Raw genomic sequence first — 16,531 nt, 5'->3', positions numbered from 1 at the left:
CAAATCATGACCTCCTGAGGTAGGGTGGGATCACAGTGGGCAATCAAAGTTTTACGTAGGAAAACAGAAGAAAAGATCATTAAAAATCTTATTCTCAAGAACAGCAAAGCCTTGATTGGTCATTATAAAATAAAAGCATCCTCATGAAGATTCAAATTTGTTCAAGTCATGACCCCCAGAGTATAGAGGGGCCATTACAGGGGATCATAGTTGTACAAAGGAATAAAAAGGATATATCAATTAAAAATTCTTTAAGAACAGCAAAGCCATTTTAGTCATATTAATTCAAAAGCATCCTTAGGTGGTGTAGATTGAAGTTCATTCAAATTGTAATACCCCCCCACCCTCCCCCCAACCACTTTTATATTTAAACTTTTCATAGGATTGAGCCAATTCAGGGGATCAAAGTTTGACATAGGAATATGTAGGAGAAAATATTTCAAAACTTTCTCAATAACAAAGTCATGGTTAGTAATATTGATATGGAAGCATTCTCAAGTAGTGTAGAAATCACGACCCCTGGTGGTAGGGTGGAGCAACAATGATGGATCAATGTTTTACATAGGAATATATAGGAAATATCTTTAAAAATCATCTTCTCATAACCAGCAAAACATGATTTTATAGTCATATAGTACAGAGGCATGCCCTTTTTTTTCAAAAGGCTTAATACTCTTTTTGAAAGTTTAATTTTCGTTTTGAATTAAGGCCTTTTATGGCATTAATACGCTTTTTTGATTCGCGTTATTATGCCTATTTTGTGTTATAATGCCATTTTACTTTGCGTTATTACGCCTTTTACTAGTATCTTGTTATAAATAAGGCTTTTATATGATTAATAGTGAACCGAAACTCTAAATTAGCAGATAACTGCAATATATTGGTATGATATTTGATATTTTTATTTTGGACTGTGAGATCCGCATCATTCAGCGAAATCAGATTTTGACTTGAATAATTTGGGACCAAATATCCTTATATTGCCTAGAACATGCACATCAGAATTATCATACCAATTGGCTAGAAAATGAATGGAACTTACCACCATTTTCATTGACTTTGGAATGATTTTGTTCACGTAAACACTATTCACAACATTTAAGTTTTGTTTTTTTTTTTGGGGGGGGGGATTCTATAAACAAATCATAAGAATGAAGAACCAAAGGGTAACTGCAAACAAAACACATTGCAACGATTCAAGAAAGACCCTTTCTGTAATTGTTTCATCTCCAGCTGTATTGTTATTGGTGTCGTTTGAAATTCACCGAGTAAAATTCTTATGAGGAGCTCAATTGACATATAAATCTCTCTCTCTCAAACTTCTTTACGCTTAGAATGTGTTCTATGCAACAAGTACGTATATAACTTTTAATTACAGATTTTCATACAATTTTGATGTTTAATATAATGTTATTTTCTGCCAGGACTCCAATTTACTCCAGTTACAGGTTGATTTTTTGGAATCTCCATTTACATGTTGGTTTGCAGATATTTACTCCATTTACAAGTTGATTTCTAGGTCTGGACTTGTACTTGCACTGACGTCACTTTCAACCCAGCTTACATGTATCCCCGGGTCTTGCAAGCCTCGTCCCTTTGAAAAAAAAAATACATTTAAAAAAAAATATAGATTAATTAAATGTTATTAAATTGTAGAAGATATAAATACCACATGGAAGGTACTATATATAAATACCTTGACGGGTGGAGCCTTTCTGAATTCAAAATACATCAGCCAAAGATACGCCAGCTCCATTAATACGAGAGACACCAGTCCCTATAGGAGTTGATTAAAAAAAATAGATTTGCGAGTTTTAAAACCGCTTTCTGCAATAACATGATTTACAGCAATAAACAGTAATTGACAATAACTCAGCACCAGGTTTAGCATCATCCATGGCTTATGATTGCTCCGCATGACAAAAACCACTATGGTTGGCTTCAGGAAGTAAATTCTACAACCTCCGTATCTGAGAAACCATGTTTTATATATATATAATGGCCATATGTCAGTACACCAATTGGTTATCCAACATTTCTTCGTTGCTAGCTAATTTTTCCGCAAATTTTTAACACAGGCCCCTAGAACCCGGGGGGGGGGGGGGGCACTTTTTTTCTGAGTATAGTATTTTTGCTATTGTAAATTTTCCTTTACATGCTGGTTGTCTCCCCCCTTTTTGTTTGATGTTGTAAGGTCTAGCACTGGCAAATTCCAGGATTTGGGCAGTAAATAACTTTTTGCTTGTCAGATTTTTTTTGGAAATTGCCCCCCTTCTGAAACTGTTGCTACGTGCCTGTAACATATTTGTCCTAAAAGCTCTAGGTTATACTTATGTGTTACAGACTCGACCTTGCTCAATTCTTCTTTTCGAAAAACCCGCAAAGAAAATGTACGAAAGCCTATTAGGATCAAACTACGGTAAAAAAAATTTAAAAGGTGGCGTAATTACGCCTTTTTCGCGTTATAACGCCTTTTGAAAAGGCGTAATTACGCCTTTATTTGCGTTATTACGCCTTTTCCCGCGTTATAACGCCTTTTGAAAAGGCGTTATTACGCCTTTTTTCGCGTTATAACGCCTTTTCAAAAGGCGTTACAGGGATCGACATTAACGGTTGTCCGATTGCCCGGGACAAGTAAATCTTCATTTCGGGCAAGTGAAACTGTCAACGTACTTGTCCGATCGGGCAAGTGAATTTTTCTCATAGAAATGTACATATTTAGTCAGTTTACATTAATTTATGAATAAAACAATAATAAATTAAATACTTGATTTCCGCCAGATACCTGCATGACTGTCATTGATTTACATTAGGAAATCCTGGTAGCGTTTCTAGAATATACCGTTACGGACCATTTAAAAATCGGGTTCATTATTCTGTTTTCTTTCGTGAGAAATACGCTCTACTTATAACAAATTTGTTAACTTCTAATTAGGAAATTCATTCACAGAATATAAGTAACACGATGTATCCCAATCCAGATATGTATGTTTCATAGCAATTGTCTTCCTTTACTGTTGCTTGTTATCTCTGAAAATCACGATTCACAAAAGGATTCTACGGAAATTAATTTTTAAAAATATGAAGTTTATTAAAAGAAAACGGAGGGATAATGCTGCATGGCAGTGTGTTAGCATATTAAATTGACAAGGACAGTGATACACATGTACAAACGAAGCATCGAAATTACTTTTTTATGTAGCTCAACTTGCCAAGTTGACAGTAGTGTATTTGGTCACATTTTTTCTTCTCAGTTTATAGTAATAAATAATATTTTTCTTCCCTAATTTTGGGCAACCAAGTTTTGCATTCGGACAAGTCCAAGTCTGAGATCACTTGCCCAAAGGACAAGTGAATCTAAAAGTTAATGTCTATGGCGTTATAACGCCTTTTAATTTTTTTTTTTTTACCGTAGTTTGATCCTAATAGGCTTTCGTAAAAATGTAAGTCGCGCGAGAAAATATAAAGTTGAATCAGAATTAGTATGCTAATAAAAAAAAAAATGGTCGAATTTGCATGGGCTTTTTCAATCAAATGCGAGGAAAGTATTAAAAGATCTTCCGTTTTTCCCCCCATTAAAACATTGTTCACTCTTTAACAGTTTTCAAGTATTCTGTCCTGGCTAAACATTTTGTGGAAATTAATCCCGACAATAATTTTTAGAATGATTTTTTTTCGGTAGCGCATTAAATATCTAAGGAAATGCCGCATACCCTTTTTAAGAATGTTCCTCAATTTTTTCAACAAAAGTATACGCAGATTGAAGACTGAAACGTTATGTCGTTTGAACCAAATTAAATTTCTTTGTAGCGTAGCAAAACAGTTTTAACAGGCGATTTTTGCTTGATTGTAAAGAAATATTTTAACCCAGCCCCCCCCCCCCCCCCGGGTGAATTCGTTCCTGATTTTAATTTTTTTTAACTTTATTTATTTTTTTTTAAAGATTTTTTTTAATAAATGTTATGAATACTTGGCAAATATCTCTTTTTTAAAAAAAATTGTAAAAAATGTTTATAAAACTCACAATGATGATCCTGATGTCGAATGGGTTTGAACACTTTGTATCTCTATCACAACCTGCAAAATCTGCTAGTGAAACAACATCCCAAAGGGATACTTCTGGTTCACTGCTGAAAGTATATAATGATTTGAAGATATTTAATTATAACAGTGAAAGACAAAAAAGTGCTTTGTGCAGCTAGGACATAGCTATAGGTATTCTCTTTAGAGAACTGGACAGGCTTTCGCCTACATCCACTGGATGTAGGCGATGGCCTGTCAACTTCTCTAAAGAGAATAAGCTATTGACTATTATAAGCCACGCTGTAAACATATGTGCACTCTACAATGATAGATCTATAAAATTTTCAAGATACGATTCTCAATTACAGGACAAAGGTCAATATGTTATACTCTAAAATGAATATAAAGCATCTAAAGAGTTTCAAATTTCATAGAGATAACTAGCATTGAGATGATCATAAGTTCTTTTGAGTCCCAGCTTTCTCCATGCCCGTTTCCAACACATAAAATTTGCCTTTAACATTTACTTCGTGCATACGACCACAAGTACTGTACATACGTCATGACATGTACCTACCAGTTCAGAAATTCATACAGAGGATGAAGTAAAGCAGGCATTATCGCAAGTTTAGAAGCCGAATAGCTAAAAATCCTGAAAGACTTCAAAAATTTCATTGTTTCTGTTCCCTTATTGTGACGTCAATCATTCCCTTATTGTGACGTTAATCAGCAGTGATCAGTAGCACCGTTTTTATTTTAATTTTTATTTTAAAATAAAAATAAAATGATAAAAATGTAAAGAGTCTTTTTATAAATAATTTCCTATATATCATAATGATTAAAACAAATAATGATTTAATTATATATTTGATAAACATTTTTTTTTATTATTGTAATCATGGTAATCAAATTTTAATTTCGGAATAGGACTTTGTTGGTCTGAATTTTATAATGAATTGTCCAAACCCGATGTAAATTATGAAGGGAAGACGGGAAGTGTCTGACTGTCTGATCTGTGTCATGTCACAAAGCTCTCACATTATAATTGTGTTCAGTTTGGAGTCTAAGTACTGAGACAGAGAGTTTAAGAATCCGATTGAATTTTCACCGGTTGTGTGAACAACGAAAGTTACATTAGATAATTATACAAGGTAATCAATATTACTAAATTCACCCCCCTCGGCAAGCATGAAACACTGGAGGAAATTCGAACTTTTGAAATACTCATTTTTGATTGTAAGCAGTTAAATCCTCGTTGGAATGTTTTACGGTAAATAGGTTTTGGCTTCTTGTATGTTAAAGTATTTATTGAATTAGACTGTACAAAAACCACTATTCCACCTACTATTTGCTCATTGAAAACTTACAATGCAAGATTTAGTATCAAAAATGGACAAAAACAACTTGTTCCATATTTGTTGCTTTTATTTATAGTGTATGTTTTTCGTATGTAAAATCTGGGCCAAAAGTTTAAATTGATCTCTTATTTAAAATTAGGAGATCCAAGGGGCACCTGAAGGTATTTTAACATTTGTGAAGCTTGATGTTTCTCAAACGAAAATATTTTTTAACAAACTACTCATAAAACATCAACAAACTACCAACAAAATATTCTTTCATTATTTGTTAAAGTAGTTTGATAGTATAGCATTTAATGAAACTCTAACAAAACACTGTTTCTAAAAATAACTAAAGTGGTTTGTTAGTCTTTCATTTCTGCTGATTGTGATTTCTTTTAGTTTGTTAGACTTGGTATCTTGCATCAGTGTTTTCTAAGTAATAGTATAGCATTTGCATCTAACCACATGGGAAATTACTCATGGCTTTGAATTAGAAATAAATAAATTCTTTCCTGTCACCATTGTGTTTATGCAATCCTTTTTTGTATTGTTAATCTTTAATTTGTAGATCTGATATGGGGGAGAAGGAAAGGAAAAGACAAGAGTTTATAGAGGAGACTAAGACATTCTTGCAGACTTGCCAGAACACATTCAGTAATATCCTGCAACAAATGGACTGGTCACCTTCCCATTTTATACAGGTACTAAATATAATTCTTATCCAGCTTTTTTTTAAACCAGTTTGAAAAGTCAATATATTCATTTGCCCATACTTTAATTATCATTATTTAATATTTTAATCAAGCAAAAGGAGATGGGAGTTTGCTGCTATGACCCAGGGCATATAATGAGTAAAGAGGAACTGAAGAAACACGAGCCGATATGTAGATTTACCTCTAGAGGGGTCCCAAAAACAGAGGCTCTGGTAATATGTGTATACTCTTGTTAAACCTGGAAGTGATAAGTATATGTAAAAAAAATCTTTATTATTTGAGTAAATAATATATTTGAGACCAGGTCACTGATATGAATGACAATCTTGTAAGTTAAACCATTAAGTATTAAAGTAAGAGAAAAAGAGAAAAAATCATTTTAAAAAATAGACTAAGTTGCTTAATACAGATGAAAATCAAAAGAATTTATGTATTATATGTGATGATGTTTTTGATTTGACATTACTAATTTTTTTACAGTGTGTAAAATATTTTGTAGGATGAATCAAAGAAAACATCACAGTTTTTCTACAGGAATATAAACAGTGTCTGCAATGTTCCTATTGGTATGCATCAGTTTATCATCTAGCATTTGTTCAACATTAGAAATGTTTGGTTTCCATGCCAATCCTCCAATAAATCCTCTCTTCTTTAGTTGCGATAACTTATAAAAAAAAAACAACAATGAATTGTAGACAAGGAGACGTTAAACAAAGTGCTGTGGGAGCATCATGTGACAAACCACTCAAGTAAGAAAGAAGTGTATTCTATTTTTGATGGTGATCTTTTTGTAATTACTTTACAAGAACAGAACAAGGTTATTATCACAGTACTGGTAATATACACATTATTTTCTGTAAGGATTTATCACATGAACAGGCTGACCATACCTTGGTTTTCAATTATTGTTTATCAAAAAAAAAAAAAAATAAATATAATAAATAAATAAGTAAATACTCATGGTACAACAGTACCATCTAAGGATATATATATATATATATATATATATATATATATATATATATATATATATATATATATATATATATCAGTATTTGTATTTCATGTGCAGTTTTTTATGGCAAGAGTGAAGTCCCTTTGACAACTGAGGAGGAAACCATTTTGCTTACCCCAAGTGAACGTGGTGCCCTTCATAGCTATATAATAAACAGAGCCAAAGAGCAAAGAAATATTCAAGGACTGGAAACAGATACTCTGCTGACAGCAGATTTTCAAGAAATTGTTAAAAAGAAAGCTTTAGGTAATAGAAAAAAATCTGTTGAGATGTCAAGTACATCAAGTTTGATATATGATGCATCTTTCAGTAAAGTAAGGTTTTATTTAAGATTTTTTGAGAAAAGATACATGGTGATGTGTCTGTCACCATTAACTAAATATTCTAAATGTTTTGCAGAGGGACAGAATAGTAAGCCTACAAGTTATACAGAGTATCTGAAGGCTATGAGAGACTACAAGAGAAGGAGGCAGTCATACAGAGCAAAAAATGTACACATCACGAGGAAATCTTATACAGAGGTACCTGTAATCTCCAGACTCATTTGTGTTAGAGTAGTTGTTGCATAGAAGTATGGGGTTTTTTTTAACTATCCTTTAAATATTACAATCATGTGACATCTCCATGAGTTGGCTATTAAGCTGTTCTTTTACATATATGCTGTTTTGATGAAAATTTCTTTGCATGTATTTTTATTATTTAGATCATCAAGGAAGTGATTGAAAATCAAACAGAATATCTCACAGAGATATTAAAACAAGATCAGCAATGTGACCAACAAGTCACGGAAAGACACACATTGACAGAGCATACAAAGGACTTTGAGGACACTGTAACAGTTACAGAAAAGATTGATGGAAAACAAAATGCTGATGTCCAACAAAAAGACGAAGACAGAAGAAGAAGACTTGATACATCTTATCACAGAAATAAACACAGGAGCAGAAGTCGTGAAAAAAGTAGACACAGAGAAAGGGACATGAAGCATGATAAGGACAGGGAAAGAAACAGAAGCAGAAGCCGAGAGCATAGAAGCAGAAGCCGAGAGCATAGAAGCAGAGAGCATAGAAGCAGAAGCCGAGAGCATAGAAGCAGAGAGCATAGCAGAGATAAACATAAACACAAGCATAAACACAAGCACAAACACAAAAAATCTGAACACTGATATTACTTTTGATTATTTTTTTCATGCTTGTTTATGTTTATCAGTCTACATTGTGTTTTGCTGATAAAACTGGAACCTGAATTTATTTATTGTGCTTTTATTTAAAAAGTAAAATACAAGTAAAGGATGTAAGATTTAGCAAAAGAATGCATTACATGTATTAATAAGTTAATTCAAAGAATGCATGGCAGCTAAATAATGGATTTAGGTGAAATGAATGCTATTAATAAAATCTGAAGGGAAAAAAATCCCAGTAGATGGTTTATTTTATTTTTTCCGCTCATCTGTTTAAAAATTTTCATTGCAACTGAAAATCACAGGTACTTATGAATAGTAAAAGCCCACCCACCCACAGAATATACAACCCCTTGGATTGGACTTTTTTGATAAATTATTATTTATTCTTTTCATTTATGTATACAATAGGAGAATCTGGACCCCCCACCCCACCCCCCATAAAAATTCTCGACCATACGTATAATAAGAGAGAAGAAAATAAAGTCCTTAAAGCCCATGGGTTGAATATAAAGGGATGGGGAGGGAGGAGATATCCACAAGTACCTTTGGTGAAAGGTTATAATTTTTAGGTACATGGAACAATGACAATCAAAATTTCCAGACTTGACTACAAAACCCTAAAATGTTGTGCCAAACGGTCTGGTTGGAAGTTTAGAGAAATATTCTACGTTGCTAATGCGTTGAGAAGGGGGGGGGGGGGTGAGAGTACTTAAAGAAGGGTTAGTGGATAAATAGGGATATCAAAATATTTATTTTCTTTAATCGATTATTCGATTGTATTATTCGAACGATAGTAGAATATTCGGAACATTTTCTGAAAATAAAATTTTATTTCAAACTTCACTGATACATGACGTATTTACAACTCTATAACCCTTTTACCAGTTTACTGAAATCTATTTAAAAAGTAATTTAATCACAATTAATGCAACGTAACCTGTGGATAGCATGATTATATGAAATAAATTTAGAAACCTAATTCTTCAAAATGTATGATTTCGCCGTCAATCGGTCTGCACATGTAGTCAGTTTTTATTTTAGTAAGCATAAAAAAAATTGCCAGTCGATATTTTTTAAAGCTTATTATGATTTTTTTTGTGGGGGGGGGGGGGGGATCTCACTATCCACACGTCAGTTGCGGACCCCCGAACCCCCTCCCCCCCCCCCCTCTCTCTCTCTAGATCCGCGTATGCCGGCCAGCCACAAGGATGGATATGGGATATGGAAAAAAATCGAGAAATATGGGCAAAATCTGTGTCATCCTCGAATACATGTACTAGTACTCACGGAAGATCTCGACACTCAGGTGATGAGTAAAAGACGAGACCCTTGGCTATTCGACGATGAATATACATTTCAAATCAAATCATATGTAGATACGGCCAAAGCATCTCGAGATTTTTATTTTATTTTGTTCTGGTTTAGGTCTTATTTTGTCACATTTTTGGATATAAAATTATTTACACATGAATAATGTTTACGGGTGTAATTGCATTTTTGTTTTTGTTAAAATGTTCTCTATTTTTCATGATTTTCACCCAATCCCATACATCAAAAATAGTCCGCCGTTTTAAGACCAAGGTATATTACAGGCCCGTAGAACGCGGGGGGGGGGGGCTTTTTACTGAGTATAGTATTTTGCTATAGTAAATTTTCCCATAGATTCTGGTTGCCCCCATCCAACCCCCCACCCACATTTTTGTTGCTCTAAGGTGAGATAATTAATTAGGTTTTTCTTCTTCTTCTTTTTTGCCCCCCCCCCCCCTTTTGAATCTGTTGCTACGGGCCTGTATTATTTAACTGACATAATTTTTAATTTCCATGCACTATTAAAAACAAACGAAAGGGAAAACGACAGTTTTTTAAAATTGTTTTTTACTATATCAATTTCTGCAGTACTAGCTTTACCAGTGTTTACCGCTTTTGTGTAGGTGACAAGTCTAGTTTATTGTATTATATAAAACTACATATTGCCCCTTTGCAAAAATTAAGTGAAAACAATTTTTTTAATTGTACATTAAAAAGGAATTACATAATATTTTTAAAAGATTTTGGAAAGATATTTAGAAGGATTTGGTAAATTAAGTACATATTTTAAGTATAAAAAGGTCATTCAATTTTGAAAAATACTTAAATATAAAAAAAAAAAAACCCGGGACAATCGAATATTATAATTCTCACAAAATTCAGAATTAGTAATCATTGCTTAAGGGTAGAAACGGGCAAATATGAAAGGAAACTTAATAAATGTGGTAAAAATGGAATTCTTCATAGGTGTAATTTAAGAGTCAGTCATTAGATCTATTGTACCTCAAGTCCAACTGAGAATGAGATACCTTTTTTGCTAGAATGTCCACTGTATAATGATTGCAGAGGAGAGTTTTTAAATAAAATCTTTAAAATTTTAATACTGCTTAATAATATTGACCTGTTTACATGGATTATGTCAAATGAAGATTCTGAGTTTGTTGTTTTATTATGCCAACGTTTAAATGCAAATTTCAATATGAGAAAACAATATAGTACAATATAGGCATTACAGTCAATTGTACATATACTATTTGTATACATTTTATGCATCCTAAAAGTTGACAGCTAACTCTCTGTTCAGTATACAATTGTTTGTTATTTATAACTATGATTTCGGACATTGTTCATCTTTATTCTCCACTGCAGGCCCAAATTGGTTAAATAAATATTCTATTCTATTCTGTACAACATTGTTGATATGTATATATTGGTGTATGTAGATCTATATTCTAACATTGCAAATGTGTCCAATATCAATGTTGCGGAGGAAAATCCACAATGCAGGACAGTCGGGCTTCTTCAGTACTAGATTTACCGCCTGCCAACTTCGTTATCAAAGTTTCACCACTTCCGGCCAATACATTGTGCAATTTTATGACCTAATTCAGCTTTCTGAAAACAGTATATATAGGACGACATATTTAGAAGCAAAACCACAGCCCTTTGGGCGTTCATCGTACCAGACCAACCTTCCTAAAACTAAGTTTTCTTTCATCACTGAGTGTAAGCTCACCTGTCGAGCTTGCACACGTCGCTTCAAAACTTGATAGGCTTGTATCAACTGTGTTCGGCGGAGGTTACAGTAAAAACTCATCGCTTTCCATTACACTGTTGGAAGTAATCTCGATTTGTGGTAAGGAATTTACAACAAACCTGTTCTACGGGCAAAACTCTTCATCTGAGGTCGGTTATCGTAGTATGCTAAATAGATCAAAACCAATTTGCCAGTATTTTAACACAAAAAGTGGTTGTAAATTCAAAGAGAACTGTAAATTTTTGCATTCTCCTTCAACAAGTATTTCTAGTCCATCAATACCAGATTATCAAGAAAATGGAACGCCAGTAAACGAGCATTTAGAAGCCGACCCTCTTTCTACTACTGTTTCTCAGCTGTCTTTAAGAAATCAGAATCATGAGACGGTAAACAAGGAAAAAGACACAACACAAAAACTCTGTTTCAGTTTTGAAAAACATGGAAATTGCAGATATGGGAATAAGTGTCGTTTTCTTCATGCATTGCCAAAGAAAACACATTTTAAGGTACAAAAATCTGACAGAAGTTTGAAATCGGAGAGAAAACATGAGAATGATTCTAGTAAGAGAAATGAAAATCAGCAGATCCAAGGAAGAAAGAGAACCTGTCACTACTATCTGGCAGGTCATTGCCAGAAGGGAGCTGATTGCAGATTTTATCATTCAGATGAAGTTGGTGAAGGAGATATTTCGGATGCCATAATAGCAGAGGATGGGAAACAAGCAAAGAAAGAAGAAGATGGTTATAATAAAGGAGTATTAGCAGGCCACACCAATGACAGAAAGGAACCAAAAAAGGTTACACCAGGATCTGGCCAGAGAAAAGTGGTACCCAGACCAGTCCAGCCAGTGAAGGAATTTAAGAGAGATAGTTTAACTAAAAAAGAGGTTGAACAACTCCGATTGACAGAAATTGAACAACTGAAAAAGAGGCTTGCATCATCTAATTTAGAAGTCATTACTGACAGCAAAGACAACTTCTGTATCCAGTTTGACTTTTCATCTAGTGACCCAGACTGGGTAAGATTTTAATAAGTGCATTTATAATTAAAATTCTGTGAAACTGAGGTTGCTTACTGAATAAGATTTTCCTACACATAAGCTTTTCAAACATGTTCTTATGTAATTTTGAAATGTCTATTTTTTTTTTTAGCCATATGATGTGGAAGTATTCAATTTGCAAGTCATGATACCACAGGAATACCCACTGGAGGTAACTTACATTTATAGTTTCAGACCTTTATGGTATTGCAATAAGCACAATGATGAATAAGATGTGCTTTTGAAACTTTTGCTGGAAAACAATACTCTTGTTTTTGTAGATGTTTGTTGTTAGACTACCTGATGAACAGAATTTACCAGAGACAGTACGAAGGTAAATTTCAACATTGTGTAATTTGATGGTAATATATACTGACAGTACAAAGTATTCTTGTTTTCATATACAATATTTACAATTTTAATCCATGCTTTAAGACTTATGTGGAATTGGAATGTAAACAGTAATGTTTGTAAACTATTTTATTTAGGTACATAGAAGCATCTCTAGAAGACTGGGTAAATACGAAACAGGCAGAGTTGATAAGTGCCGGAATTGTTAGACTGGAGTTTCGACCTTTTCTGAAATGGCTGGACAGGAGTCTGGAATCTATTGTTACAGGTGCTCTAAAACAGGTTAGTAATCTTAAAAATGTATGCAATTAATATATACTCTCATATAACTTCAAATTTCTGTAGAAGTCCTCCTTTTATAAAAAGATGTATTTTTGTGATCTGTATGGTGTAAAAATATTTTTTAAAGATGGAAGTAATAAAATCTAGGTTTTAAAGGAGTGACGATTTCTTAAAAATAATTTCAGTTAAAGAAGGAGCTGGAAGCCAAAGCAGCAGGACTACAGTTTATTCCAGCATCCAAACTACAAGAAAAAGTAAAAGCAGCAGTAAGTGATGATGATGAGGAGGGGAATGAGGAGGAGGAGGAAGAGGAGGGTGAGGATGAAAGCAATATGTTTCAAGGAGTTGCCTACAGAAAGACAGATGATGACCTAGTTTATACAGGTAAGTGTGAAGTGTTTTATGTACAGGAATAATTCATTCAGTCTTGATGAGACAAGATTTTCATTGAGTAATGCCCCTTTATATACTTTGCCCATTGATGATTAACCATTGTAATTTCGAAATGTCTTGCAGGTCCACAGCAAGATGATGAATCTTCATCAGATGAGGATGATGATTTGATTGAGTCTGCCATAACTGAAAACAAACCAGAAAAAGATGAAAGACGGGGCACAGAAATAAAGCTGAGGAATCTGACACTGAAAGACAATGCCTCTACACTTACCTGCTGTAGTCTGAAAATCATCATTCAATGTGCACGCTGCAAAAACAAGATGGATGTCAGCACACCCTCAGGGAGGCCTAACCTGGTGACTTGTTTAAAATGCAGCTACCCTCAGGTTTTGACCTTCCGTTCAGCAATCATGCATCAGTTCTCGTCTGTAGTTGGCTATCTGGATTTAGATGGCTGTCTTCCATTTGATGTCATTCTTCAGGACTGTATGTTTAAGCTAGGATGCTTCAGCTGCAACAAAGAAATGAAAGCCAAGGTATATTTTATAGAAAAAAATGTTAACTGTAGATAAATTTGTAAATTTATTGAAGGCAAAAGAAAAAATAAAAGAAGATCTTTTAGTTCTGTCTTCAATATCCTGTTTGTGTTTATGCCAACTTAATTTTTCATGAAATAGAGTATGGCTTTTGGACAAGTTACAGAGACGTGGTGCTCTACATGTCATGGAAAAATGAAAGTGTCAGCAGAGTCTGTCAAGTTTGCCCAGCTTCTTCCTTCAGAGCCAGAAACAGGTATCACTTTACAGCTTGCTGATTAGCTGACTGTAGATACAGTCAAACCTCATTATCTTGAACTAGATGTAGCTGAGAAAAAAATTCAATATACATGTTTTTGAGGATTTGAGATGTTGAGGTTAGAATACATAAAGAAAAAGTGGTTGGAACTTTCAACTCACTTCAGCACGCCTATGTTTTCGATACCTAAGTTTAACTGTGTTTTAGAGGCTTATTTGTGTATTCTCCATCGAAATGTTTGGATTACATTTTCAGATGAGAAGAGTTTGCATAAAGTACCAGTCTTAAAACCAAAGAAAAATTTGAAAGAACCGGAGATCCAATTAGGTCGCCCTCTGCCTGATGATGGGACATGTAAACATTACAAGAAAAGTTATCGATGGTTCAGGTAGATTAATTTTCAGAATTACATACCTTTATTTTTAGCAATGATTAGTCCTGTAACATCTATAGAGGACAATAGAACTTAAATCTTACTAACATGGACCTGTTCTTCTTTTAGGTTTCCCTGCTGTGGTAAGTGTTACCCATGTGACATCTGCCATGAGATGAAGGAAGGGGATCACGAGATGCTGCTTGCCACCAGAATGATTTGTGGACATTGTTGTAAAGAACAGCCTTTTGCACTGGATAAAGCCTGTGTGGCATGCAAGAAGTCAATGACTCAAGTCCGCACCGCATTCTGGGAAGGGGGAAAAGGATGCAGAGACAAGACTAGAATGAGCAGGCAAGTACTGTTCTAAATATACGTGTACATTTAACAATGAATGATAATTTGAGAAAAAATATTTGTCAAGGAATATTTCATTTTATAGTTGAAATATTTATTTTAGGAATGATGTTCAAAAATATGCTGGACAATCAAAAACTGTATCGAGAAAGGCTCAAGAGAAATTGAAGTCATCGACATCAAAGAAAAACATCAAGCTTCGCCACAGCAGCAACTAATACAATAAAGGAATTTCTTTTAAACCTGATGTACATGAGTAAAATTTCAGTAAAGTGCTTTGAAAGAAGATTTTACTTTATCTGTATAATGTCATGCATGCTATCATGTGACATGTGACACCTTGCATGCATGACATACATGTACATGCATGCTATCACTTGCAAAATATTTTATAGGACAAATACAATGTTTACATATACATTGTATATACATGTAGTCATGTATATAACAAAAATATTCTGTATTATAGTTTATATTCTTAATGCTACTAGCATTAATTTTATATTGAATAATTGGAAAATAAAAAAAAAATTACTGAATGTGGAAGTAGCAATGTATTTAGTACATTGTTTATTATACATTAAGTACAACTTAAACTGCTGAATTTCATATGTGCATGTATTAAAATAGTTATATTTTAGTATGTTTAATCTAGAAACAGTTTTGACAAATGTATTTGTTGTGAAAATATTTTTGAAAATAAAATTTTGAAATAGTGATGATTTAAAGAAATTTTCTCAGTATTTGGAACTTTGCAGGTTAATTTGGCATTTTTTGTTACATACAGTTTTAAACAAATTGTAATAGTGGTAACAGTAGACATTAGGTACAGAATCATACAATCTGAGAACTCCAGGATCTCTGCAACCCACCAGAAGGATAATACAGTGTTCTTCAACCTCTTTTTTTTTTCTTGAATATCTTCTGGTTGTGGAGCCAAATTGTAATGTGAAATCAGTCATAACAGTCGAATACAGTTGACATGAGTCTGTAAGATGTTGCATGGTAACATATCTTTCAGAGTTTTGGGTGAACAGACTTGTTAGTCTTGAAACTTGTAAAGCTAAACACAACTTTATGAAATGTTAGGACATTAAAACAATGATGTAATAGGATTACTAACAAACAGTTGATACTGTTGAATTCCTCCTATTAATAATATGTCTGTGCACACAACACGCACACACACACCCTCACACACACACACACACATATATATATATATGTAACAAAATGAATTAATCTCACACTCAACACATTGAATTGACCTCTGCATGTTAAGAGATGCCCTAACATCATGGAAATATGCCATTTAAATTTTATGTGACACAGTGGTGTGAAGTAGCAAAAGTCCATGAATAAGGGAATTGAAGTGAATAGTGAATCTAAAAATTAAAAAATGCAATAGGAATTTCTTAAACTCCATGTGTAGATATGAATTGTGAATCTATATTAAAAGTAAAAATGTATATATTAGGAATTCCCTAAAATTGATTTCAAAAAGTGATATTTTACCTTTGATATTCATTTTATTTGAAAATAAAAAATTGCTTCTGTATGAAGTGTGTATCACTCGGTGACAGATCCAGGATTCTTGAA

At 33.5% G+C, this 16,531-nt stretch overlaps 3 protein-coding genes across 5 annotated transcripts; 2 read left to right on the top strand and 1 right to left on the bottom strand.

The window, feature by feature from the left end:
* Positions 1-1,354: 1,354 nt before the first annotated feature.
* On the bottom strand, positions 1,355-11,305 carry LOC133181947 (uncharacterized). 2 transcript variants are annotated; one of them, XM_061316602.1, is made up of 4 exons: positions 11,265-11,305; positions 4,025-4,130; positions 1,697-1,777; positions 1,355-1,594 (listed from the first exon to the last, which is right to left on the bottom strand). In XM_061316602.1, exons 1-4 carry the CDS (start codon positions 11,297-11,299, stop codon positions 1,502-1,504), a joined length of 315 nt encoding a protein of 104 aa, XP_061172586.1. In that variant the 5' UTR covers positions 11,300-11,305; the 3' UTR covers positions 1,355-1,501. The 2 variants fall into 2 exon arrangements, with proteins under 2 accessions (XP_061172586.1, XP_061172585.1); XM_061316601.1 differs by lacking the exon at positions 11,265-11,305 and adding an exon at positions 4,601-4,720.
* LOC133183410 (U11/U12 small nuclear ribonucleoprotein 48 kDa protein-like) lies at positions 5,027-8,487 on the top strand. 2 transcript variants are annotated; one of them, XM_061318372.1, is made up of 8 exons: positions 5,027-5,174; positions 5,932-6,064; positions 6,169-6,288; positions 6,576-6,642; positions 6,772-6,825; positions 7,149-7,337; positions 7,491-7,612; positions 7,795-8,487. In XM_061318372.1, the coding sequence occupies exons 2-8, from the start codon at positions 5,939-5,941 to the stop codon at positions 8,254-8,256; spliced, it is 1,140 nt and encodes a 379-aa protein (XP_061174356.1). In that variant the 5' UTR covers positions 5,027-5,174; positions 5,932-5,938; the 3' UTR covers positions 8,257-8,487. The 2 variants fall into 2 exon arrangements, with proteins under 2 accessions (XP_061174356.1, XP_061174357.1); XM_061318373.1 differs by lacking the exon at positions 5,027-5,174 and adding an exon at positions 5,275-5,293.
* On the top strand, positions 11,180-15,477 carry LOC133181946 (uncharacterized). The gene is made up of 10 exons (XM_061316600.1): positions 11,180-12,357; positions 12,491-12,550; positions 12,660-12,712; positions 12,867-13,011; positions 13,197-13,395; positions 13,528-13,943; positions 14,085-14,199; positions 14,458-14,590; positions 14,705-14,929; positions 15,036-15,477. Exons 1-10 carry the CDS (start codon positions 11,503-11,505, stop codon positions 15,148-15,150), a joined length of 2,316 nt encoding a protein of 771 aa, XP_061172584.1. The 5' UTR covers positions 11,180-11,502; the 3' UTR covers positions 15,151-15,477.
* Positions 15,478-16,531: the final 1,054 nt, after the last annotated feature.

This window comes from Saccostrea echinata, unplaced genomic scaffold (assembly GCF_033153115.1).
Source record: "Saccostrea echinata isolate AGI-Se365-2 ecotype Australia unplaced genomic scaffold, CSIRO_AGI_Sech_v1 ptg000009l, whole genome shotgun sequence".
Lineage (NCBI taxonomy): Eukaryota > Metazoa > Mollusca > Bivalvia > Ostreida > Ostreidae > Saccostrea > Saccostrea echinata.
The sequence above is the reverse complement of the archived record's forward strand: the minus strand, read 5'-3'. Positions and strand labels throughout refer to the sequence as shown.

What these genes read in the sequence shown, in the direction of transcription:
- LOC133181947 (XM_061316601.1), bottom strand. Translation starts at nt 4,698, where the DNA reads ATGAAATTTTTGAAGTCTTTCAGGATTTTTAGCTATTCGGCTTCTAAA. An exon ending in CTGTATGAATTTCTGAACTG is followed by an intron (nt 4,131 to 4,600) that starts GTAGGTACATGT and finishes ATATACTTTCAG; the next exon opens with CAGTGAACCAGAAGTATCCC. An exon ending in GAAAGGCTCCACCCGTCAAG is followed by an intron (nt 1,595 to 1,696) that starts GTATTTATATAT and finishes TTTTTTTCAAAG; the next exon opens with GGACGAGGCTTGCAAGACCC.
- LOC133181946 (XM_061316600.1), top strand. Translation starts at nt 11,503, where the DNA reads ATGCTAAATAGATCAAAACCAATTTGCCAGTATTTTAACACAAAAAGT. An exon ending in AAAAGTTATCGATGGTTCAG is followed by an intron (nt 14,591 to 14,704) that starts GTAGATTAATTT and finishes TTCTTCTTTTAG; the next exon opens with GTTTCCCTGCTGTGGTAAGT. An exon ending in GACAAGACTAGAATGAGCAG is followed by an intron (nt 14,930 to 15,035) that starts GCAAGTACTGTT and finishes TATTTATTTTAG; the next exon opens with GAATGATGTTCAAAAATATG.
- LOC133183410 (XM_061318372.1), top strand. Translation starts at nt 5,939, where the DNA reads ATGGGGGAGAAGGAAAGGAAAAGACAAGAGTTTATAGAGGAGACTAAG. An exon ending in TGTCTGCAATGTTCCTATTG is followed by an intron (nt 6,643 to 6,771) that starts GTATGCATCAGT and finishes AATGAATTGTAG; the next exon opens with ACAAGGAGACGTTAAACAAA. An exon ending in CGAGGAAATCTTATACAGAG is followed by an intron (nt 7,613 to 7,794) that starts GTACCTGTAATC and finishes TTTATTATTTAG; the next exon opens with ATCATCAAGGAAGTGATTGA.